Raw genomic sequence first — 26,196 nt, 5'->3', positions numbered from 1 at the left:
ATCTTCTTTTGATTGTTCTTAATGATTTATGTAATATGCGCATTGTTTTGATCTATTGTCATTTTTCATTAAATTAAAAATCACGTAATTTGTTGTCACATCTACATATACGTTATTTGTAATCAGATTAAGGTAATATTCATTTGGATATTTAATTACATTATTATTTTTTTTTAACTAACCCAGAATCGTCAAATTTTAAGTATTTAAATATTTAATAAATTATATATTTTTGATTTAGTACCTCAACATATATTTCATGTCATCAGTTGTGTACATTCTTTGGGATTTACCATAAAATGTACTATGTGAAATCTTAAATTTCCAAAACTGTTTTTTTTTTAAAAGATATGTATTTTTTATGTTTAAAACTCTATTTTTTGATGGAATAAAACTGTTAAAATGCTTGAAAATATGTGTTTCTTATCTTAAAAAAATCAACAGTTGTTGATCGCAAGTTTTAATGCTGTCCCTAATTTGTATTTCTTGGATCATAAAACAAATTAGGAATTTATATCTATACTGAGCAGTTTAACATTTTGGTAAAAATAAATGAAAATAAGAAAATCATCATTCTTTCAATCAAACCCCGACAATACAACAGAGTAAATTAACCTATAGTTTTTTGCTCTTGCAATCTAATTTAGATTTTTTTCTAATTTATTTCTAAGTGTCTTTGACTTGAATGATCATTTATTTTTAGTTTCTCCGTTGTGTAACGTCAGGCTATATAAATCCTCATATTTCCTAATCAGGAAATAATTCAGTGAAGCTCTTACCATACGAACAATAATGTAATTTTAAGGATACATGAACAATAAAATCAAGTAATAAAATAATATTTTTGGTGAAACACTTGTTGACAGTAAATATAGTTTTGCTGTTACTGTGATATAGTAATTTTTAAAATTCATTTAATGAAATTTAAAAACATATATTACAAATTATAGTGTAATTTTCAACTGAACTGGGTATATTAAATGCCAAAATTACAAATTTCATTGTAGTTTTTCACACCCAGTGAATTTAAATATCACAATGTGGCAGTTTCTTTAACGTCAGATTTATATACTTTAGGCTTTACTATTTTGTTTTCAATCAGAAATCTGAGTTAGCAAAACTAAAAATATTTTGTAGAAAATTTATTCCACAAAATTTACCAAAAATAAAAACAATACATAAACAATGAAATAAAAGTTACCATGCTAAATTATAACAACAATAAATAATTACCTTAAATAAATAAAATATTAAGAAAATCTATCAATAAATATTTTTTACGTAAACAAAAATCATTATATTAATATTCATAAAATTAGGTGAGTATTATGCATTGTTAATAAAGTATAAGTTAATCCAATTTTTTTTAATAACATGAATAGTTACCTTAATACAAATATTTCTACAAAGAATCGTTTGGCTGATCCTTTGGAATTGAATACATGGAATTGTAAAGTATTTAAACCGTCATATTATAAAATAAAGAGTATTATTTGATGATAATTTACATTAAAGGCTAATTCTTATATATTTGTGATACAGTTTATTTCTAGCTAAGACAAAAATAAAATGTTGAATGAAGATAATTATGAATATGTGAAAAAATGGTTAAACAAATATTAAAGACAGACTGATGATCTGTTTCATAGTATTACATAAAACGTGACCAATGACAAATAGAAGATTTTGTGTCTGGACAAAACCAACCCAACATGAGTAAAACATGAATGATGAATGATATAAATTTCAAATGAAAATAAAAACAGCGTTCAAAACAAAATGAAAAAGAAATGTGCTTTAACATTTCTTAAATAACAACTTCAGTAAGCATTGCACTCTCCCGGAGTAAAAGAGGACTAGTTTAAACAAATGATATTTGCTGCACTATATTTAAAACACAGGAAAGCCACGAAATCAAATGTTACTATATATAACCTATTCAATCTTTCACTGATCAGTCTCTATATGGTCTTTTCTTCATTGGATATGACTGAAAAAAATATACACTTGAAAACGACCTTCGTATTTCGGAATGTTTAAAAATAAGATAATTCCATTCATATTGATATCTTTTCGTTTCACCACTTTTCATCGTTCTGTTTTTAGTAAACTTCCACGTGATTATGGTTTGAATTTGATGAGTACTCGGAATAACCTTGTGAGTTATCGTTCAAATCACCTCCCATCAGCCTAGCTACACTGGACGGGCCGCCCATCATGGGCAGTGGATCCATAGGCATTAAATGTGAGTTTGTCATGGGAATGTTGGGCGAATGACGTCCGAGGAAATTCGGATTACTTGGAACGTTTCCAAAGTGGGACCAGGTTTCCATGGACGGGGATTCAGGGGGACCGACGGGCACACTGCCCATGTTTGGCTCTCTGTCCATTGGTTGTCCTGAACCCGAACTAAATAAATCTCCTGACAATCGACCAGACTGGCTGATTGATTCGTCCAAGTCGTCTACTTCATCTAAAAGATAAGCAACTAAGATAAATCGGAAATGTGTTTTGACAGGCAGAAACACGTACTAAAATCTTTATCAAAAATGTTTTTCTTACTCAGTAACTGCACTAAATGAACCGTACCGTCATCAAGACAGATGTCCGATCTGTCGTCTGCGCTGTTAGAACTATCCTGGTCACCGTTGCGTTTTAGTTGCCGGAAGTAAGGGCTCCATCTGTTTCTTCCGGCGTCTTTCTTGAGTCGCTTCTCTTTGGCGCGCCGATTTTGAAACCAGACCTGAACAACACGCATGTCCAAGCCGGTTTCCGCACTCAGTTGTTCCCTCACGTGTCGAGCTGGTTTTGGGCTCTCGTTGTACGCCCGTTTCAGGGCTTCTAGCTGTTTTGCAGTTATAGTTGTGCGTGGTCTTTTATTTGCTGCATCTATATCGTACTCTAAAAAATTTCAATTCATTTTGTAACAAAATTTTATGGTTTATTCTTTAAGAAGTTTAAACATCGTTTTGCATTTAGAGAATAATTAAAGCAATCTTTTTTAGATAAGCTATCATTGGTATTTATGATTTCCTGGAAAACCGTTAAAGAAACATAATAATTTGCAAAGGCGTCTCCTTTGAATGAAAAAAGTAGATGAAAAGAAGAAAGCGATGAGAGAAAACGATAAGCTTAGCGGACTCTCGACGTGATTAAATAACTTAAATCAATTCCCAATCACGTCACTCTGGGCAATATCGATTTCAGGTACGGCGTACGCAGGTGTGCGAGCGATGATAACACCAGCCTAGCGGCGGCGGCGCATCAATAACAGGGGTACTGTAAGGAGCTGGCCGCTGAAACAAAATAACCCGCTTCTATTCTCTACCTGACAGTGTTCACGTGCATTTTATTTGCGCATAAAAAATATTGGTCTTCTTTTTCATTAAAATTTTTATTTATAGACTCAGGATAGATAAATCATAGAATCTCTCGGGTTCTGGTGATAGTTTGTAAGAGCTGCTCGCGTGTTTGCGCTGGTCTTATGGATCTTTAAGTACTTCTTGTTTATCTGCATCAGGTGCTAGGGATGTAGCAAAAACTATTTTTACCTGCTTTACCCAAATCGGATTTCTGTTTCACGAAGAATATTACGTTAAGAATATTATGGGATTCCTATCTTATTTGCCTTGTTTATCTCAACGAAATGGTATCATACGATACACTACAACCGCAAGAACTGTGGCCTCAGTTTAAAAAGGGTTGCATCTCCCTACCCCGACTGACCAACCAAATTAAAGGTGCTCTTATCTATTAATTTACAATAAATTCGTGATGAATTTCTTGCTTTGAAATTAACTTTCTTCGACAATTTTTGAAAAAAAAGTAAGAATCATTTAATCTCTAACTCCCAACGAAATATTTATAAGGGCTGCAACCGATAAATTCTTAGCATGAGGCCCTATAAAAATGAAACTTTTATAAAGTACTTGCAATCGCTCTACGGGTTGCAGTGTACTCTAAAAAAAATTTATTTTATTTGTGTGGAGTGGGTTTCGGTAAAATAGGACCCACCATTGATGCCCCGGGCTTTAGCCGACTCGTAGTCCGCCTTACAGACCAACTTCCGGTCTTCCATGAGGTAGAATTCGTCGCCCGTGTTGAGCTGTCTGCTACACATCAGGCAGGCGAAACATTCCAGGTGGTACACATTGTCTTGGGCGCGGCGCACCACCTCAGTCGGGGGAATCCCCTTCTCACAGCCAGCACACTTAGTACCATAGCGTCTAAAAATAGATTGGAAAATACTCATATATTGCAAAGATCCAACAACTATATCAAAGCATCTGAAAAAAAAATATTAAATATAAAAACGTGTTTAAATTATATGAATGCATTCCATAAAGATGGGGTGTTGATTGTTTATTTTTCAAAATCCGTCGTCTGTATTTCGCTCCTATGATTAATTAAATACTAATGCAGGAATCATATATCAATGTAAAGAATTGAGAGCATTAAAAAGACTTCATCATTGACAACCAAATCAGCTTCCATCAAAGACAACAAAACCTAGCTACTGATGTTGCGTAGTCCCCTCCCCAGAGATAAATTACTGTCACTGTGGTCTGATACTTGTCTGGGACATGAAAGCAGGTTAACATAGGGGAGTGCGAGCTTGTACCCGGATGTCGTGACGTAATAAATACACCATGAAGCTGTTTTATCATATTCTTAGTATTTCGTCATCACTGGTTTCCTTATCAAAAGTCCGCAAGTCAGGATCTCCAAGTTAATATATTCTTGTCAGATTGTCTTAACTCGATCCCTCAATCCTATCATTAATCATTATGTTTTGCTTTTGTTTTAAATCCAAAAATGTCATGCTGTCATTACAAGTTCAGCCTTATTTACTCTCTAAAGATTTCGTTTTGATGAGGTCATTGATAACATAATTAGTTATTGTTGTTAGGGTCTTCCGTTTTCAACGGAAGACCCTCTTGTTATTCTTCGGTTTCTTTTTATTATTATTATTAGGGTCTTCCGTTTTCCAACGGAAGACCCTTTTGTTTTTCTTCGGTTTCTTTTTATTATTATTATACTTTTTCTTTTTTTTCTGACTCCTTTTTTGCTTCATAACTCAAAAAGTTTTCAACCGATTTCAATGAAACTTCCAGAGATTTTAGCAAGTTATCGTCCCTCAAAGATGTTAAAGTTTTAAAGACAACGTCACTTCCGTTTTGACGTTACGTCATTTTTAAAATTTAAAAAAAGTCATTTTGTCCGGGACTTTTCTCAAAAACACTTTAAGATAGAGGCTTGAAATTTTCAATGGTTATGATTTGGTCGATTTACCTCTGTAATAGAGCTATATAATGAAAATCTGTCACTTCCGGTCGAAACTGGAAGCGAATCAAATTTTTTGAAAAATTGAATTTGTTGATCAAACAAAAAACGTATACGTATTTTGTAGAGCTTTTTAAGCTAAATCTAATGCTGAAAACCGTTTAAAATTCGGAGGATGCATTACAGAGATATCGGGGTTTAAAAACTGATTTTCCCGGAAATTTTCATGCCGCGTTCTTGGTTTCAAAAATAGTGCAAAATTCACACTGAAAGTAACTTCTACTGTATCAATTCGTACTGATCATAAAACTTTATAAAAAACATAAAATTATATGCATATTGTATAGTTTGCAAAGCTAAATACAAAACTTAAATTCGTTTTAAAATCGGATACTGCATTGCAGAGATATCGGGGTTTAAATATTGATTTTTCCGGAAATGTTGATTCCTCGTTATTGGTTTAAAAAATAGTGCAAAATTCACAGTTAAAGTAACTCCTGCTGAACAGATTTCGTACAGGTAATATAAAACCGAACTCCTTTTTTATATAGTTAATCAGAGTGTTTATTGAAACAATTTCGTTAATTCGGTCGATAATTACGTTGTTAGTTTTTATTAGTCTTATTAGTTTTAATCGAAAAAATTATCGTACGATTCACCATGTCAACTCGCCATGTTTTGACTGCGAACAACAGCTGATAGCGGTGTGTCAGAAGAATGGCCTGCAAGACGGCGATAGTGGAAATTTCAGCTCAACTAACGTATGACAGATTATAAAGGTATGTTTCAATACAGGATATATCGTATTGACTTTTTCTTTTCAAAGTGTTTGTGCACTTTTCAATCTATTCCGACATTCCTCTGACTCTAACCCCCGCTTTTGACGTGCGTAACAATATAAAAGCGGGCATTTGAGTCAGAGAAATCTCGGGATATTATCTGTTCAATGTATTTTCACGTTTATGTTTTGCACACTACTCTTTTGAATTTCTATTTATTATTATGTATATGTATGTCCTTTTTTATATTGAACAACACACCACACACTGTAAACCAGTGCAATTAAAATGGGTGGGGGTCCAAAGGCACACAAGAGTAGAATGTTGTAATTAGAGTGCATGTTTGCATGATGATAACTTTACCCTAAATATTTGAATATAGCAGATCTTTACCATATCACCTCCACTTAATCATGTTGATTAATGAATAAAAGAACTCAGGCTTGTGCTTAATTAAATAAATATATTTGACATGGTAAATATTCAGTCTAATTAAAATTAGAACTTTTGTCTGGCTCGCCGTTATATATGATTATCGCCTGTGAAAGAGCATGTAAAACAGAGTGCAAGATGAAAAGAACTTTAAGTTCAGATTTTAGGTAAATGTTCCCTGATATCTATAAAACATTCTTCTCAAGATTTGATTATTTCACAGAACATAGTAAATTCTTTGAGATTAGTTTATCTTTTATATATATTGAATTTTATTGATTCCTTTTTGGTAAACTTTACATGCAGAACACATCTACATTGTAAACAATTTTTACAGTAAGACAAATGTATGTAATAATTTTTACTACATGTGCCTCAGATCTCTCTCTCTCTCTCTCTCATGCTTTTAATCTTGGCAAAGCATCACAGAGCAAGATCATTTTGTGCATATCTCTATCTAGGAAAAGAAATCATCAATGCTTTAAATTTCAAAATGAGCATGTATTATCGTGCAATCCCTCATTTTTTCATTGTGCAACTAAAATCCAAAGCTTTGTAAAAAAATTTATGGAATTTTATACATCCTAAACATAATATTGTTTTTAAAACCTGTCATTTATAAGAAAAGAGAACAAAATCCTCGCTAAATTTATTTGCAAAAAAAAAACCAGTAGATTTTATTTTTAAAAAATGGTATAGCAGAAAATTATACTTTGAGGCTGTTCGGATGAAATACCGGTATTGTAAGTCATTTTAATTTCACCGTGTTAAAAATTCATGATTTTTACGAAAGTATCAATTGCGATGGTTTTAATTTCACGCTGCTTAAAAATTCAATTGATCAGAATAGAAGCATTTAAATATCATAATATTTGGTTAAAGTGTTCAAACTAATGCTTCTTAGGAAAATTAAAAAATAGGGGGATGGTATACATGTAAGGGTATCTCTAAGTGATGTGATGCTTTTAACATGATAATATTATGTATATGTATGTAGTTTTAAATAAGGTTTCTTATTTAGGGAGGTTGAACAACAGTTGACCTCTAAAAGATTAGGTAAAGATGCTTTACTTATGGAGAGCCCTATAAATCTGTGTTAAATAGAAGAAAGTGGAAATGCTGGGTTCACTTAAATGGCCATATTTTTCTTAATCCTTAATGGAATTGGCAAAATGAGGTATACTTTTTCTCAGAATAGCATAAGCTTTGTAAGTTTAAGACAAAATGACTTTTCAGAGAATGTTAGTGTAAGTTTCAAGACTACATATGGTATTTTCAGATTTCTCATTTAACTATAATTCTGAGTGGATTTTGTACCAAAATTATTTTTTTTGGGGGGGGGGAAATGGATGATGATGTTAGTTATATCTATAATACACAAGGGAAGTAAATCCCTTTTAAATGTGTAGAATGACCACCACTAGAGTAAATTGGCTTAGAAAGTAGGTATTTCCTATCCTGATGACAATTAATAGGCTTAAGTTAATTACCGAGATAAGAATTAATACTGTAAAAGAGTTTTGATCAATTGAATTATTTAAATTATAAATTTGCAGTAATTTTGCTGTCTGATTTCATGAAATAACATTAAGCAACCTGACTTATACCGTATAACTCAATTTTTTTAAAACAGCATATTTTTCTTTCAAATAAAATTCACATGTAGACAAATGCAGTTATCAAAGTATACAATATGTCAAAAAACCCAAGTTTTTGCTCCTTCCTATCCAAAAGTGTTATTTTAGATATATTTACAGAATTCAAAAAGCCACCCCCTCTTTTCAATTGTCTCCATTACCATTACATGTTGGATATCTAAATGTACATTTGACCTTGAAATAACATCTGCTATAATAATTACTCTCGAAATGATCAAGAAACAACATATTTTTACCCTTTTATTGTATATATGCATCAAAAATGTAGGAAAACATGTAAAATTTGAACATTTATCATGGAATTCTCATCCGTCCCCAGGTACCCGGTTGTGTTTGAATTTCATTTTAATTAAGAGCAGACATCACACTTGTAGGTCTTACTATTTTAGCAAAGTTAAAAGGAGACTAGAAACCAGAATAGATAAGATATTCACTAAATATGATTATAAGCTTACTGTTTCATGAAAACAAGAAATCACATGTATGGCGGCATGTCTTTTTGTGAAAAAAAATGTTACATTTCATCCATTTATCAAGTGAAAAGATCAATTTTCAATATCAGTGATGGTTGTTTTCAAATATGTGTGAGAAATGACTCAAGGGAATTGCCACAAGTTTCATAATATTAGGTTAAAGTGTTCAAACTAATGCTTCTTAGGAAAATCAAAAAAGGGGGAGGGTATACATGTAAGGATATTTCTAAGTGATGTGATGCTTTTGTCATGATAATATCATGTATATGTATGTAGTTTTGAATAAGGTTTCTTATTTAGGGAGGTTGAACAACAGTTGACCTCTATAAGATTAGGTAAAGATGCTTTATTTATGGAGAGCCCTATGAATCTGTGTTAAATAGAGGAAGGTAGAAATGCTGGGTTCACTTAAATGGCCATATTTTTCTTAATCCTTAATGGAATTGGCAAAATGAGGTATACTTTTTCTCAGAATAGCATAAGCTTTGTGAGTTTAAGACAAGATGACTTTTCAGAGAATGTTAGTGTAAGTTAAAGGTAGCAAGGGACAGTTTCGGATAAAGTACCCGTCAATAATTTTGTAAAATTGAGAGTTGCTGTACTTGACGGCTTATGAGTGTTGCTAAAATTCATGAAATGATTTTTAATGATTATCATTAGTTAGAGGGATGTCTCTTGTTGAAATTGATATTCAATATGTAGGCCCCATATGTTAGGTACATGAGATTCAGAAGTAAAATGCGAAACCTGCGGCTATGACTGTTGTGTTGACTTTAATTAGACAGTGCACGTGAAAATGCAAGTTACAGACGGGAGGGTAAATAACACGAAAAGTAGGTGGATGGGGCATTATAAACTATACACCGGTAAGTTTCTGACATGTGATGGAGCAACATGCACATGGTACGGAAGGTCAACCCTTTCCAGGGAATTGGCTGGGGGAGGTCTAAAAAGCTGAAAAATCATGAAAAATTAGCAAAATATGGAAGGGTCAAACCAGTATGTAGAAAATTTTACAGGTTTTGACTAGTATTTTTCTTCAGAAATTGGTGATTGGCCTTATAAAGAGTGAATTAAAGGTATTTGTGCTGAATGGGAACTGAGGAAATTCTAGTTACAGGGTTCCGAAGACACACGTTCCCAGGCTACAATGAAATGTATCAAAAAAACTGTCTTGTGCCATCTAATGTCACGTATCGGGATATGTCATACTAATTACACTGCATGGTCAGTGTATTTTTTTTTCAGAAATACTATGCATATGTTAATGTTAACACAGCTATTATTAGTACCGGTACATGTATTAACACAGCTTATTGATTTTTTTAATTTCAGCTATTGGTGGCCACGTGGTTTATACCTGTTGATTCTTTTGAGCTCTTGAGATTAACCTGTCACCTCTACCCACATGCATATTCCTTAATGTGTTCTACAGACTATTTACCAGTAATTCAAATTAAATCAAATAATTCATGAACAGTTACTGTAATGGAACTTTAAGAAAGCATCATGCCTTGTTGTGGTTTGTGTTTGATAAAAAATTATAACAAACAAAATTATGGCTGTTTGAAGTAATTTACAATTGTTAGCTGTGAAAATTTGTTTTTCAATAAAAGTATGCAATAATATTTCCTTCATTTTGTTTTTAGCTCACCTGAGCCAAAGGCTCAAGTGAGCTTTTCTGATCACAATTTGTCGTTGTCATTGTTGTAAACTTTTCATATTTTCATCTAATTCTCAAGAACCACTGGGCAGATTTCAACCAAATTTGGCACTACAAGCATCACTAGGTGAAGGGGATTCAAGTTTGTTCAAATGAAGGACCACGCCCTCTTTAAAGGGGAGATAATTGAGAATTATTGAAAACTTGTTGGTATTTTTCAAAAATCTTCTCAAAAACTATTGGGCCTGAAAAGCTTAAACTTGTGTGGAGGCATCCTCAGGTAGTGTAGATTCAAGTTTGTTCAAATCATGGTCCCCGGGGGTAGGGAGGGGCCACAAGAGGGGGATCAAGTTTTACATAGGAATATATAGAGAAAATCTTTGAAAATCTTCTTCTCAAAAAGTATTAGGCCAGAAAAGCTCAAATTAAAGTGGAAGCATCCTCAGGTAGTGTAGATTCAAGTTTGTTCAAAGTCCCAGGTGGTATGGTGGGGTCATTCGAAAAAATGAATTTTTTGATCGAATCAAAACCGAGTATGTGTTTTGTAGAGATTTTTAAGCTGAATCTAACACTGAAAGCCATTTTAAAATCAGACGATGCATTACAGAGATATCGGGGTTTAAAAATTGATTTTTCCGGTAATTTTGATTCCGCGTCCTTGGTTTAAAAAATAGCGTAATGTTCAAAGTAAAATTAACCCGTACCAAAAATAATTGTTAAGTCTTACTTGAACACATTCGGAATTTTTTTGTTAAGTCGTTCTTGAAATCGGGTAGGATTTTGTTAAGTCGTACTTAAAATCATTCGGATTTTGTTAAGTCGTACCAGGAATAATTCGATTTTTTCATCTTTTTATTTTAGTTACTCTTGTTGTTGGTTTAAGAGCTCTGCTTCTTACAGGAACTTCTGGCTTTACTTCCGACATTAACGGAAGACCCACTCGTTGCTTTGCAACGAGCTTTGCTCTAGTTATTATTAGGGTCTTCCGTTTTCCAACGGAAGACCCTTTTGTTTTTCTACGGTTTCTTTTTTTTCTTATTCTTATTATTATTATTCTTTTTATTTTTTTTCCAACTCAAATATTTCAAAAACGCTTGCATCGATTGTTTTGAAATTTATAGGTTTAATGTATATCTAAAAGATCTCTATGATATGAAAAAAGTATTTGATGACGTCATCAAATTCGTCAGATATTGACGTTTTTCACGTTTTAAAAAGTGATTTTGTCCGGAGCTTTTCTCATTTTCGATTTAAGATAAAGCTATGAGATTTACAGAGTAGGTAGAACTACCGTTTTACTTATGACATAAGGCTGGAAACTCAATTCGGACACTTCCGGTCGAAACCGGAAGCAAAACCAATTTTTTTGAATTTTCATGTTTCTCAATTTTAATATTTTTACGTACGCATCTTACAGTTATTTCCATGCTGAGTTCAAAACTGAAATCCGTTTTAAAATCAGACGATGCATTACAAAGTTATTGGGGTTTAAATATTGATTTTTCCGGAAATTTTCATTCCGCGTCCTTGGTTTAAAAAATAGCGTAATGTTCAAAGTAAAATTAACTCGTACCAAAAATAATTATTAAGTCGTACTTGAACACATTCGGATTTTTTTTGGTTAAGTCGTTCTTGAAATCGGAAAGGTTTTTGTTAAGTCGTACTTAAAATCATTCGTATTTTGTTAAGTCGTACCAGGAATACTTCGATTATTTTTATCTTTTTTTTAGTACTCTTGTTATTGGTTTGAGAGCTCTGCTTCTTACAGGAACTTCCAGCTTTACTTTCGACATTAACGGAAGACCCACTCGTTGCTTTGCAACGAGCTTTGCTCTAGTTCTTTTTCTTTTCTTCTGACTCCTTTTTTGCTTCATAACTCAAAAGGTTTTTAACCGATTTTGATGAAATTTTCAAAGATTTTTGCAAGTTGGCGTCCCTCAAAAGTATTAAAATTTTAAAGAGAACGTCACGTCCGTTTTGACGTTACGTCAATTTTAAAAATTTAAAAAAGTCATTTTGTCCCGGACTTTTCTCGAAAACGCTTTAAGATAGAGGCTTGAAATTTTCAATGGTTATGATTTGGTCGATTTACCTCTGTAATAAGGCTGGAAATGAAAATCTATCACTTCCGGTCCAAACCGGAAGTGAAACAAATTTTTCGAAAAAATGAATTTTCTGATCAAATCAAAAATGAATATGTGTTTTGTAGAGCTTATTTAGCTGAATCTAACACTGAAAGCTGTTTAAAAATCGGACAATGCATTACAGAGATATCGGGGTTTGAAAATCGATTTTTCCGGAAATTTTGATTCCGCGTCCTTGGTTTAAAAAATAGCGTAATGTTCAAAGTAAAGTTAACTCGTACCAAAAATAATTGTTAAGTCGTACTTGAACACATTCGGAAATTTTTTTGTTAAGTCGTTCTTAAAATCGGAAAGGTGTTTGTTAAGTCGTACTAAAAATCATTCGTATTTTGTTAAGTCGTACCAGGAATAATTCGATTTTTTCATCTTTTTATTTAAGTTACTTTTGTTATTGGTTTAAGAGCTCTGCTTCCTACAGGAACTCCCAGCTTTACTTCCGACATTAACGGAAGACCCACTCGTTGCTTTGCAACGAGCTTTGCTCTAGTTCTATTTTATTTTTGTATAGATACACAACTTCTAAACATCAACAAAATGACATATTGCTTCCCGTGATGGGAGGAGCCATACGAACTCCTGAAATGCAAGATTTTCCGGTAACTTATTTTTTTTTTTTGTTCTTTTTCTAAAATGTTCACTTCCATTACGACAGACACAGACGACTTTTAAATACACAAGGCATCTTAGGACGACTATTGATCTAGGAGACGTTTCCCCCTTTTATTTCACTAAGGTGACAAAACTTAATTTGGTTAAGCAGGGAGATATATATTATTTAGACGTTCATAGAGCCGAATGTCGTGTAAACCTTGTTCTTTCGTAAGAAACTCGGTCCTCATAAAGCGGTGGTTCCTAAACCCCTAATACCATGGGAATCCAATTATATGCCAAGTGCACGAAAATGATTAAATATTAAAGGGCGACGATCGACTCGGCCAGATGGGCCGATGTACAAGATAGGCAAGGTAAACGCATTTCTCTGTTCAAAAGTACTGAGTCCAAAGAAATAAACGCTTTATTTCTCTCTGTCACGTACCTGAACCAATGATAAACTGAAAACCGAAAGTTAATCGACACAGCATGCATTTGAAGGTCTAATCATGGAGCACTCCTTTATTGAGTGATTTGAGTTGGAATTCTTATTTCTGTTTCGTCGTGAATGTATTTGTGTCTTTATGTACAATACAGGAACCTTGAAGCAGGTGCCATAAGTAATTTAATCACACTTTATTATATCATCAAGAATACTGCATGATTGCATAAAATCGGGAACTCCCCCCCCCCATAACTGTTACCCCCATACCCCGACTAGTCAGTTTGAACCACAATCAACTATCTAATTTTAGAATCTGTTTGACTTTGGGCAAAATAAATGTATTTTTATTTCATTTAATTTGGTCAGACAGAATCTTTCGAAACAAGCCCTTTCTTTTCACGTACTCATATTAAGAGTGGGTAGGGGTTTTTAGAATGGACCAATCAAATGTGTTCTATTCAGTAAGGGTTTTTGTTGTATGTATATGCTGTCTTCAAACGTGAAAACGATTTTTTTTGAAAATTATTTCAAAAGATCAATGATTTAATGTATAAAGATGACAGATTTATGTAACAAATGACAAGACTTTGTTCTAGACCAGCGGGGACCCTTTTGTCTGAATGGAAACATCACGTGCATGAACATGTGATCATTACTTCACGCTCAATCTTACCGTAAATCAAACCCTTACAAAAATGTATTTTTATTTGCATTCAAAAGAATGTTAACAAAATGTTGTCAATTACATTATTATCTATTGCTGTAAGAATCGGAACTGCCAGCAGTTTATTCTTTTATATCCGTCTTTTCCTTTTTTTTATTTTGGTATATCATAAATGTCGCCAGTCTAAGAAGAAATGCATCCTCTGACGATTCCAAATTAATAAACACAAACAGAAAAATATACTATCTCGTTAACATATCTAATAAAGTCGTTAGATTCATATTAACAAGTGATTACATATTGTTTACGCATTCCTTGTGATAACTAAGCGTCTGGTATCGGGAACACTTCTATAGACCATTGTGGTTGCGTTTCCGCTGTTTCGTCATTTGTTCCGACAGATGCAAGCCACATTAAAAATGGACCCCATCATATTGTTTTGATGGATTTTTTAATGTCCTAAAATTACTTACGCATCAATCATAAAGATAGAATCTCTTGCGATGGAGATCCGGCACGATTATCAAACAGAGCCACTGTCCCAACAACCGAAAAGGTCTCCAAGAACAGACAATGCCCCGACCCTTTCTCTGACGGTCTTTGGGGGTCTTGTCACTCCGTGATCAGACAGAGGGCCGATCAAGTCGGGCTGCATTGATAAATACACATAACTCCACCTGTCACACGATACGTGCACATATTGACAGGCATGCATCACTGGTTCCTCAGTCTACTGGAAGTTCGATCAGAATATCCTTATTGTCTTTTAGTCTTTGAGAAGTTAACCAAATGGCTATTTTTGCTAGTAACAAAACTTCCTCACAGATGGCGGGCCCAAATTAAGTGGTTTTTTTAACTATGATTTTCTGATTAGCTTTTTTCTGATTTTTGTTTCATTATAGGGAACCATCAATCGTTAAAAACTCATCCCAGAGAAGACCTATTCTGTCGTTCATTCTTTCTGCTATTCTTTTTCAGAATTTTTAATCGTATGCGTGCATTGTCCTAAAAAACAATGCATATTGTAAAATGTGTAAGTTCCGACTTCTTTTAGGATTTACAATATAGGAACATTGTAAAATTAGATCTTCGGGGTCTTTATAACTGTGCACAGAAGATAATTGTTTTCATAGCAAACAGTTTCATTTCTATAAGTCTCAGTCCTCTTTTCTTTTCATAAATGGATCATTAGCAGTTTCGCTCTGTCAAAGTCCATTCATGAGTTTGTAAATTCATAATACTAACCACTGTTTTTTGACTCTGCTATTTACCATCACACGATGTGACGCAAATTTAATGAAACAAAGACCACTATGCATGAAGATTAAAATATGCAAAGTAAGCAAAATAAACAAAGCTGGCAGTTTTTGTAAACAATTTAATTTGGATTGTTAGTTATTAATGCGTAGTAAAACGCCACTTTGTTTGAACGTACATGTTTACTGTTAAATAACTATGAAAAATCACACACATATAAAAGACATGATTATGACTTGAATTTTAGTTTAAATTAAATTGACGTGTTACAAATGTTTAATATCAAGAATAAGGTAATGGTTGTATATTTGTCCTTTTTTTCTCTCTTTTTTATTATCATTATTATCATTACTAGTGACTACAAATTATGATATTATAAGTATTATCATACCTATTGTAATTTCTCTTCATAGATTACAAATATACATACATACATGCATATATTTATCAATATAATATATATTATAATATTATTGTCAATATTGTACGACACAAAATCTTGTATACTACTATATGACATTGACCATGTATGTCGGAGTGAATTATATAAGCAATGTCTGTTATCCCATCCCTTTATGTGATACGTAATAAAATATTTTTAAAATTAAGGTAATGGCTGAGGGAGGATGAATTAAGGTAATGGCTGAGGGAGGATGAATTAAGGTAATGGCTGAGGGAGGATGAATTTTGCGGATAACACTGTGTACTTCCTACTCTAAGTACAGAGTTATATCATTTTTTAAAATGAACAATAAAAATACACTTTCGCCTTCGAATATGGGAATGAATTACTCAACATCTAGACGTGTTATACAGATAATTTGTATTCTTCTTTTCTAAATATATTCATATATTAAGAACTCTTCAGTCTAGTGTAAACCAAAATGCAATGAATTAGGCCATACATTGTAAAGATTACTAATGAACTGTTTAAGCGAGAAGTGTATAAAAATGCAAGCTATTGACAGCATTAACCAAAAGCAGCTACTTGATCTTAGTTCGCCAGGTAATGTCTACTTAAACGTGACAAAAAACATCCTGGTGTTAATTTTTTTATATAGTTTTATTTTTTATTTGACACATGTCTAAAATCCGTGTAAAAATATATTCCGTCGAGAAAAACAGAAATCGAGAAAGATTTTGAAGAAAAAAAAATCTTCATAGATCTGTTAAACAGGAACCTTGTAAGTTTCTTAAAGGGCAAAAAAATTGACCATTAATAAACCATAAAAATTCATACGAGGGTCTGACTTAAGGGATGAAGCCTTGGAAACAGTATCATTTCAAGGAAACTCAAGAAGGGCAGAATTAAGGGAAGTGGAGGGCAAACAATAAGTCTAAGCCGACAAATCTGCCAAGAAGTTGGTTTGAAAGAAGACTAGAGAGTTCCTCGTCAGATCAGGCTCCATCTGTCGACGCGCACTTGACTTTGGGTCACATATTAATTAATCAAGAGGCTGGCCGCACTCGGTTCTGGGAAATGTTATCCTTTTAATCAAATGAAATTTCATCAAGCCACTGGTTTTTATGTAGCCGAGTCAGGACAAGATAAATCGGGGCCGATATTCGATGTTTACATTTCCGAGATTAAGATGAAAATTATGATTCCCATCGTAAAATCTTTGACAATTTTGTTCATCATCCAAAATCGGTATAGCAGCGGAAAAATAAAATAGGATGAAATTCAATCAGCAGTAAAAAGTGTTGGTTTACCTAGCTACAATATCACTCCCAAGAATTATTCTGTCATTAGAGCAAACAGAAGGTAACATTTTTGGAAATACCGGTAATGTTAACTAATTCATTATGTGAATATCTTAAACTTTATACGTATTATTTCCTCGAAAATTGATACCGAAAATACGAGATGATAAATTTATAGAAAGGAAATTTTGAAATATATTTTTATATAAAATGTAAAAAAAAAGGGGTAAAATGTATGCAGGATGAAACACATTAATAGAAATCATATTAAAGGTTTCAACTAATGACGATAACAAATCAGTTAATACCGTGAAGATAATTAACAGTTTAAACTTTGTTTTATTTGTATTTATGACTTGTTAAATACTAGTAAATTGTTGGTATGAGATAAAAGTATGATATTTACTTTGTTTGCATGTATGGTTATCAAAAACTGGGGTTTTGTGGGTTTTTTTTTTTAATTTGTGTATATTCCTCACTGGGCTACTCATTGAATTACTTTCAGTGATTTTTTTTTTCATTTTAGCATACGCAGATGTAGATTTCATATTTTCATATACGCATTTTGAAAGTATTTTTGCGAAGAATACTGTGTATAAATCTAGAGAAAAACTTGGATGTTTTCAAAAGCTTTTTTAATTTGCATTTTACTTTGAATTTAAAAAAACCCAACTTGTTGCTTCTCTGTTTAGTTTTACGACGTAGAATGCAATAAATCTGAATAGCCATCATTCCAGTTCCGTCTCGTTTGTTTATGTTAGGGTTCAGAAGATGCTTTTTAAGTGTTCACTCTACAGACCTGTGTTCGTGCTTGATAACAATGATTTTTTCCTGTCTTTTATCGCTTTCTTTTTCTGTGACAGAACAAATGAGAACAATTATCGCCTGATCATAACTCTGTGTAACCCCGGATTACCCGCCATCCGTCAGAATCAATCCAACAACCAGGGCACCGGAAACAGACGGATCCAAGACTTGTTATTTATTTATTACTTTATTTATTTTATTCATTTCTTTATCTTTTTTTTTTAATATAAAGTACAAAATGATGTGTCATCTTACAAAGTTTGTAAAACACGGTTTGTATTGTACATGCTTCTATGCATTTAGATTCCGGTTTTGTAATTATTTATTTATTTATTTATTTATTTATTTATTTATTTATTTATTTATTTATTTATTTATTTATTTATTATTTTATTTATCTATCAACTAATTCATTTTATTTCTTTATTCATTCATTCATTTTAATTATTCTTTCTTAATGAAAGAGCAAAATGATTTTTTTTCGTCTAACAAGGAATAAATGGATTATTTATATGTATTTTATTATGGGGGAAATTTCCAGCATGTTTGAAGTAAATCTAGTGGAACAGAAATATAGTTTATTTAGCAATTGAAATTTAGTCTGGTACCATTCGCTTTGAATTTAAAGCTGCAAGTTTTGCCTGGCGGTGAATGGGCTGTGTGGATTGAATTAGTCCAGAGTGGTAACACATTGCAGTGGTGGAAATGAATGTATTACCAGTCCTCCGTCACAATGGGGGAACCATGCATCTTTATATAATGTTGATAGATCGGTACACACAAGGACAACTTGGGGGTATTTCACGGAGTTCAGACATATATAGGGCAGTTTTTGTCAAACCTGATCTCTATACTCCATTATCTATTATAAATGGTTTCCAAAAACAATTCACAGATTGTTGTTATTTCTCTCATGTACATATTATTAAAAATTACTAACTTCATGACCAGAATCTCTAAAAATAGTGAATGGACAAATATCTCTCTCTCTCTCTCTCTCTCTCTCTCTCTCTCTCTCTCTCTCTCTCTCTCGTGCCTAATCTTAAGGGGTTTTTTTCTAGGACTCACCTAAAGAAGTCGTCCTTGCAGAAGACCTTCTCCCCCTTGGAGAAGCACTTATCGCTGAGCCGGGCGTGGCAGTCATGACACTGGAGACAGCGGGAGTGCCAGGATCTATCTAGGACTTTCAGGATGAATCGGTCCAGAATCGGTTCCCCGCACCCCGCGCACTTAGGGATGGCGGCTGAAAGAGAAACAAAATCATGTCAGCAATTCATGTGGACCTTCTGTACACATAAGAAAATGATTTATCAATCTTCAAGAAAAATATATCGCGAAACGGTGTGCAATTTTTGGTTATCCAGCTCAATGTCAACGTAGGGTATGTCCATTACTGAACGCCCCCCCCCCCCCCCCCGAAAAAAAAAAAACTTGAGACACAAAGTACTCATAAATGAAAATTTGACTAATAGTTCTACCCCAATTAGATTTACTCTGAAGCTTGCAGTAAAAATAATTGCATATAACGAGGATTTGTGTTATCAAAATTCGAAGATATCATTTCTTGCTTTTGATAATTTATCTGTTGTTGGTTAAGCGAGAAAATTAAGACAAAATGGTCCTTCGTGTGACTGTTAATGTGATCAGGCGTGAATATATGTGTTTTTACAGTACTACTAGTATATCAAAGGATTAAGTGTTATAGAATATTGCTTAGAATTTGAGAATATTTTTATCCGATGAATTTTTTGTTAAAGAAATATTGGTAAATTTAGTATTTTTTATATTGTAAGTGGATTAATTTATTTATCCAAAGTCTATTGTTTACTTTTGAATTGCAAGTCTTTAATATAATGATGATTATGATTTAATTATTATGCGATTTTAAAAATATATGTATATATTCAAACAGTATCTCAGTAATACCAAACTACAAAATAAGAATAATAAATAAATTTTAAAATCTTTAAAATTCATCCTCTAAAGATCCACATGTATATGTAAAAAGTACGTTAAGATTTTTTTAGTCTTTAAAAAAACGATGTTGATTTTTAAAAAAAAAATAATATTGGCAGAGGGGCGAAATGTTTAAAGTAAACTATTTGTACAAAATTTTGAATCATGCAGATTTCCCTTTGTTAAAATTGTTAGAGGCTATGTATGATTGTATCTGGTTTGTCTGTTAATTCCGCCAGGTTTTTAGCATAAATCGCCAAGCATCGATATCATTCGTCAGATTGGGTAAACATTTGGTAACAACATGAAAAGATAGATTTTGTTTTAACACGGCATTCTAGTGAGCGCACTTGTCAAAATTATTGGATCTATGCAAATTTCTAACGCAAAAAACATAAATTAGGTATTCATTGGATTTTCCTGGCGTAAATAGACTTTGATTGCTGGTTCATTTTCGCCCGATTCTATTCCCGTTTTAATTGATAACTCTTGCTGCAGGGGTAGAGGCAGCGATCGACGGAAACCGACACCGCTCTCGTTGTTTGGGTGCCATTGTCGGACCATCTGTTGATGAAGATGCGGCGTTGTAAGCGCTGGTCCCGGGGCGGGGCCCAAAGTCGTCCAGACACGAGAATTCAGACCTTCTTTGTGGATAAATACGAGTTACAATGTAATGAATACGCATGCCTGTTTAACTCGCTAGAACTGCCATATGCGGCTTCTTGTTTTCCGGCTTTTTGCCCATTGTTTTACCGTGTTTATTTGGGTTAACAGTGCTCAGTTGACAGATACTGGGGGTTTTCTTCTTTGAAAATAGAAAGACTATAAATTAAAGAGAAAAACAAAGCTGTTCTTACTGACACTGCTTTGAATTTATTGCCTTAATAAAAACTGCTGGTCACTTGGCATATATTTTTCAGTACACAATACGAATGTTTCAATTTAACCTGCTTTGCATGCGGATATTTCGTGCAAATTTGTTTTATTTTGAACAAATAATAATCATGAGGTGCAAATTGATGACAATTCGACATTTAAAACATATTTCGGGAAAATATAACAATAATTTATTTATCAATCAGTTCAATTATAGGAAAAAAAATTACTTTATGGCATCCATTTAAATATCATACATGTATCAAAATTAGAAAAATATTTTTTCTCAAATCTCCGATTAATTTTATTTTTTTTTAAGAATTCTTTATTTTTAATAGTTAATGTAATTATATTATTTCCCGATAGAATTTGCTCAGAATATACAAAACCAACAGAACTCCGTGTATTCCCTCCATCTACAGATGGATTTGAAATATTGACATAAATCCCCAATGCATGTTCCTTACACGTGTCACACTTAGTTCTATTATTTTACCATAATTCATTTATATTAAATATTAAATCAATTAATGTTGAATAAGATTTGAAATTTTACATGAGTATTTGACAGTTGACATGTTTTCTACACGGTATGAGGCATGGAGTAGATATATTTTCACAAGTTGTTTTCAGGTCATGCAGCCTACAGAATTGTTCACACTCAATAATATTTTGTCAAGAGGATTTTCAACTGACAACGTTAAGCTTCTTTTGGGTTTTTTTTGGAACCCTTGGAATTATCAAATGATAGTTTTACACCAATATTTTTTACATGCTTACGAAATGTGGAGAATATGACAGGACAGCTTTCAATCGCCGTAAAACGCGACAATAAGGTTAGATTAAGGCGGATAATTTAATGAGTCAAATATCCCCATAGGAATTCAAGAAAAATGGCAGGTTTCTGTCCAACAATGTAACGCTCCCCAGCAATCCCCGATACACGTGTCTTACGTACCGACACCGCGCATAACGCCATGTTTGCCGAAAAATGAAGTAACTGGCCCATGTCCTGACTCGTGTGGAAAATTATTCAAATGAAGATGGCGCGTGCCATCCATCTGGAGGCAGGAAGAAAATGTCAACACAGCACTATGATCTGTCCAAAGAACCGAGGCCAGAAAGACGAGAGGGGAGATCAAATTGGACCCAGGACCCACGACGTTCAACAAAAAGTCATAAGGTTTTTTGTTAACCTAACAGTTCTTCTAGTCAGCCAACTGTACATCGACAGCTCGGCATTTCTCACCTTCTTTTTCTAAGTTGGAATTATTCACAAAAAACACACATTCTGTGTAATTTATTAAAAGTTCGTTTTTCATTGATTATTTTTTCTTCTTCCAAAATCTGTCCCTGTCTTCGCGGCTTATTGAATTACACCTGTGTGACCTGAAAGGTTTAAACGACGGAGAAATTAATCCGCGGGTCGGCGCGTGCCGCTGACAGAATCAGTAACCGGTGGGGAAGGATTTATTTTGTTCGTTCTTCCGAAGATTAACGACAATAAAACGGTTACTTGCCATTTGCTTTCATTTCCGGACTATCATGGTTCATTATCTCTTAATTTTATTTAATTACATTAAAAGTTTACGAACCATTATTACCTAAAACAATATAGGAACTACAATGGGTACAAATACAAAACGGCCGATAACAAACCAACCAAGGATCTGACATGGAACATTTTTTTATTCAGTTTTCAAGAGTTTGACGTGCTAACCTTATGGTGATAATTGCGCCGCGCGACATAAAGGTTAGACTTGGACTATCTTAGAGACCTCCATTTATCTGGGACCGACACCCGATACCCGACAAACGTTATGCATTAGGGGGGCTTTCAGTGGCCGTAGTCCTGTTTCAACAGTGGTTTGTATATATTTGACGCCTAGGACTCCCAAGGGTCCAATTCTAAATTCGATTGAGCACGAAATAAATGTTTTCATTTGACGGGTTTTCATTATGGGTTGTAATTAAAACTGCGACTCTGTTGTTTAGTGTATCAAATAAAGCGATTTGACGGCGTGTTATGAAATAATGGCCTTCGCTTGGATTTTTTCTGGCAAGTGTTGATTTAAAAGATTACAAAAAACTCCACAAAGACCGAACTACTGACGAACTGTATCCAAATTATTGTCACATTTTCAAATTTTATGGGCAGGTGCATCCAGAAACAAAAGCTGCACGCATAGTTACCTAGAAAGCACGTGCGAAGATACCGTTAGATGGTTCCACATGAGCGAACACACGATAACTATCGGTCCCGATTGGTGACAAATGTGGGAAATACTGGGTTTAATTTCTCATTAAACTCAATTCATTCACTTCAACCTACGGTCCTTGTCAACATCAAAGAAAAACACAGATCCTCCGTGTTTTTCCTTCAAAAGATAACAAAATAATGGAAATCAGCAGATTTTTTTTTCATAAAAATTTTTTTGGGTGAAATAAAAAAAATGAAAAGAAAAAGAAAAAATCCTACAGGTCATTTAATTGTAAAGTAATTTTATAGCTGTATTATTTTTGACAACATTATTTTCATTGCAAAATAAATTTTACTATTTCATTGAACTATAATTACCTGAATCACAGAAAAACATTACAATTTTTTATATTATTTAATACATTAAACCCCAGACAGGAACAGGCTGTTGGCGGTGTACGGGGTATGTAACAGAGCAGCGTGGGGCACAGTGTTTAACTGTGGAGATAGCGGAGGACACTAATTACCCGACAGGTCTATCTGTTCACAAATCCGGACTCACCAGTAAGAGGCTTAGACCCGGAACATCGACAAGGATTGCACCAATCTAAAATCAATTTTTCAGGACAAATCTCTAATTTCCGAGGGAAAAATCTACATTTGCGTCGAGCATGGAATTTCATTTTCTACATGGTTAGACTTTCAGGGAAAACGCTACAAGTAGACTTTGACCACTAAATGAATTGTCTTTTCCTCCTCGTTTTTATAACAGATATATACAGTTAAAAAATAAAAAGAAATACATATTTACCTAGAATAATTCTTGATTTAAATAACTTGCTTTTTCAACGGGAATATCAATCATATATTGAGAAGCAGAAATTTCAAATTGAATGACCAGAAATATCAAATATCAGGCATGGAAACTGGATGAATTTAGTGATAGATTTTTTTCTGTTTTCTGGATTTTTTTTCAGGTCTTACAAACTGAAAGCAATATTTTACACAGCCTCATATCAAGTCAGATTTCAACATACAATTAATGCCTTGATATATATATATATTTAACATGTAAATTCAAAAACCCTGTTTCAATTTTAATCACACAGTAATCCGAAATAAGAAAACTGTGTAGTTTTCCTGTCAAACCGAACTTACGATCTCTTCGGAGTAACAGTCTGGTCCAAACGATATCCCGAAACAAACGGGGACAATATTCCGAATTATTAAAGTGTGTTAAATCCTTAAACACAGGAATTTCGTTGGAACGTCTTGGAAAAGTTCGGAGTCAAACTTCACCAATCCTTACTTGACTGGAATTTGTTGTTAATGAACTTCGGAACCAAGGCGCGTTTTCCCATTCTATTAAATTTAGATGCCCCAATAGAAATCAATTGGGGAGTCGAAAGTTAATTAAGAAATCTACATCGCTTCGCCAAGTTTTAATCCAAAATGTCCCTCTTAATTGATTATGTTCAAAACTTGATTAGAAAAAAAACCCAACAAATCGTTATACACAATACCCCTTCAACTAAATCCAGTCTATTATTATTAATTTATATTAAGCGAAAAAAATTAATTTGATTTGCATCACGATATCGCTCTATTTCCCAATCAAGAGACGATAGAGAAGTATCAACTGAAATATTAAAGCCGACAAACTAATTGGTATCAGAATACGGGAATGAAATTAAGGAACCCAACAACCAATTGCTGAAATTGACATCAAAGAGCGAGGCAATCACATATAATCTCTTACCTTCCAGGAACTTGTTCCGACTGATCATTTCGGTCAGGGAGGCTGGAGTGGGGCTAGCCCGTGACCCCTCCGTGTGGTAACCACCATGGGCAGGGGGTAAGTCACTCAGGGAGGACATATTCATTTGGGGGGTCTGGAATTATTATTACAACCCAAAAAGGAACACAATCTCCGAGTCACTCGTTCAGATTTTTGAAGTATAGCGATGAGACAGTTTTTCTTCTTTTCCGATTGAACCTTAAATTCTTAACACAACATGTCATCAGCAATTGGTCGAGATGCTTTTGAAACTTGCAACCGGAATATTGCACGTGACCTTTATAAAATGAATATTCATTAGATATTGATCGTTCATTGTTTATAGACAGACAGTTTCAGCCTTTCGCAGGTTTCAGTAGAACGGGGGATGAAAGAGCGGCGAATGACAGAGGCAAGGAAGCCGCGAGATGGAGCGGGCACCTGTCTAGTGAGAGAGGGCTAAATGGGTGAGAAGTTGTCAAGAGCACGGGGGTAGTGTCACACCTCACAGCCAAGGGAGAACCACAAGAGCGGCACTCGGGAGAATCACAACAAACCCTAGTTATCATGTCAAGTATAAGATTCCTGACCCGTATATTGTTATAAATGACTAAGGACACGAATCTCCGTATTTTATTTATTTTTTTGTATCTTTTAAAGAAAAAGATAAAAAAAACTATTAGGGGTTTCTCCTTAAAAATATGAGAGGTTGACTAGTTGATCAATGAAAACGTATTGACAGAGACCCCCCCCCCCTTCGACAGACAGATAGATAGATAGATAGATAGATAGATAGATAGATAGATAGATAGATAGATAGATAGATAGATAGATAGATAGATAGATAGATAGATAGCAAAATAGATAGATAGATAGATAGATAGATAGATAGATAGATAGATAGATAGATAGATAGATAGATAGATAGATAGATAGATAGATAGGTGAAGAATGTTGACATATTTGTAAAATGAAAAAATAAAACTGTATTTTACAGAAATCATCATTCATTATCACCAGTTTACTGTCGTTGTTGTCACTACAGTCATTGAATACATTTTCGTCTACAGTCTTTCTACAAGAAATCGAAAAGATTCCCTTATTTTATCAAAATTTTTAAAATGTTTGACCGAGAAAGTGTAAAAAATTATCTCTGGTCACATATTGAAGAAAGCCTATTGGCGCCTCTATGTTCGTCCTGGTAGAATCCTAGCGCCTGAAGATGGACAACGGATCAGTTTCAAACGGTTGCTGTGTCATCAATAAGAATTACCCCGCTCCCGTTTGACACCGAGCTCACACTGCGGCTAGCATGTTCTGCAGGTGAAGGTGTGAGTCTCGTTACCTTGTTCAGTCTACGATTTGTCTTGGAAGAAACGCGACACAGCGTGTTAACACAAAATTCAATCGTCGGGTTCGATGTGGAACACGAGAAAAGCAATGGGTGTTCGAAACGGCGACTTTTAAAGTTAAGTTTTCAGAGTTGT

The 26,196-nt window shown here is 33.7% G+C and overlaps 1 protein-coding gene across 1 annotated transcript; it reads right to left on the bottom strand.

Annotated features, from left to right (window-relative positions):
- Window positions 1-889: 889 nt before the first annotated feature.
- Window positions 890-24,963, bottom strand: LOC128157016 (LIM/homeobox protein Lhx3-like). Its single transcript, XM_052819364.1, has 5 exons — window positions 24,692-24,963; window positions 18,969-19,143; window positions 4,015-4,226; window positions 2,590-2,901; window positions 890-2,473 (listed from the first exon to the last, which is right to left on the bottom strand). Exons 1-5 carry the CDS (start codon window positions 24,813-24,815, stop codon window positions 2,103-2,105), a joined length of 1,194 nt encoding a protein of 397 aa, XP_052675324.1. The 5' UTR covers window positions 24,816-24,963; the 3' UTR covers window positions 890-2,102.
- Window positions 24,964-26,196: the final 1,233 nt, after the last annotated feature.

Source organism: Crassostrea angulata, chromosome 7, assembly GCF_025612915.1.
Source record: "Crassostrea angulata isolate pt1a10 chromosome 7, ASM2561291v2, whole genome shotgun sequence".
NCBI lineage: Eukaryota > Metazoa > Mollusca > Bivalvia > Ostreida > Ostreidae > Magallana > Magallana angulata.
Note: the sequence above shows the minus strand (reverse complement) of the source record. Positions and strands in the feature narration are given on the sequence as shown.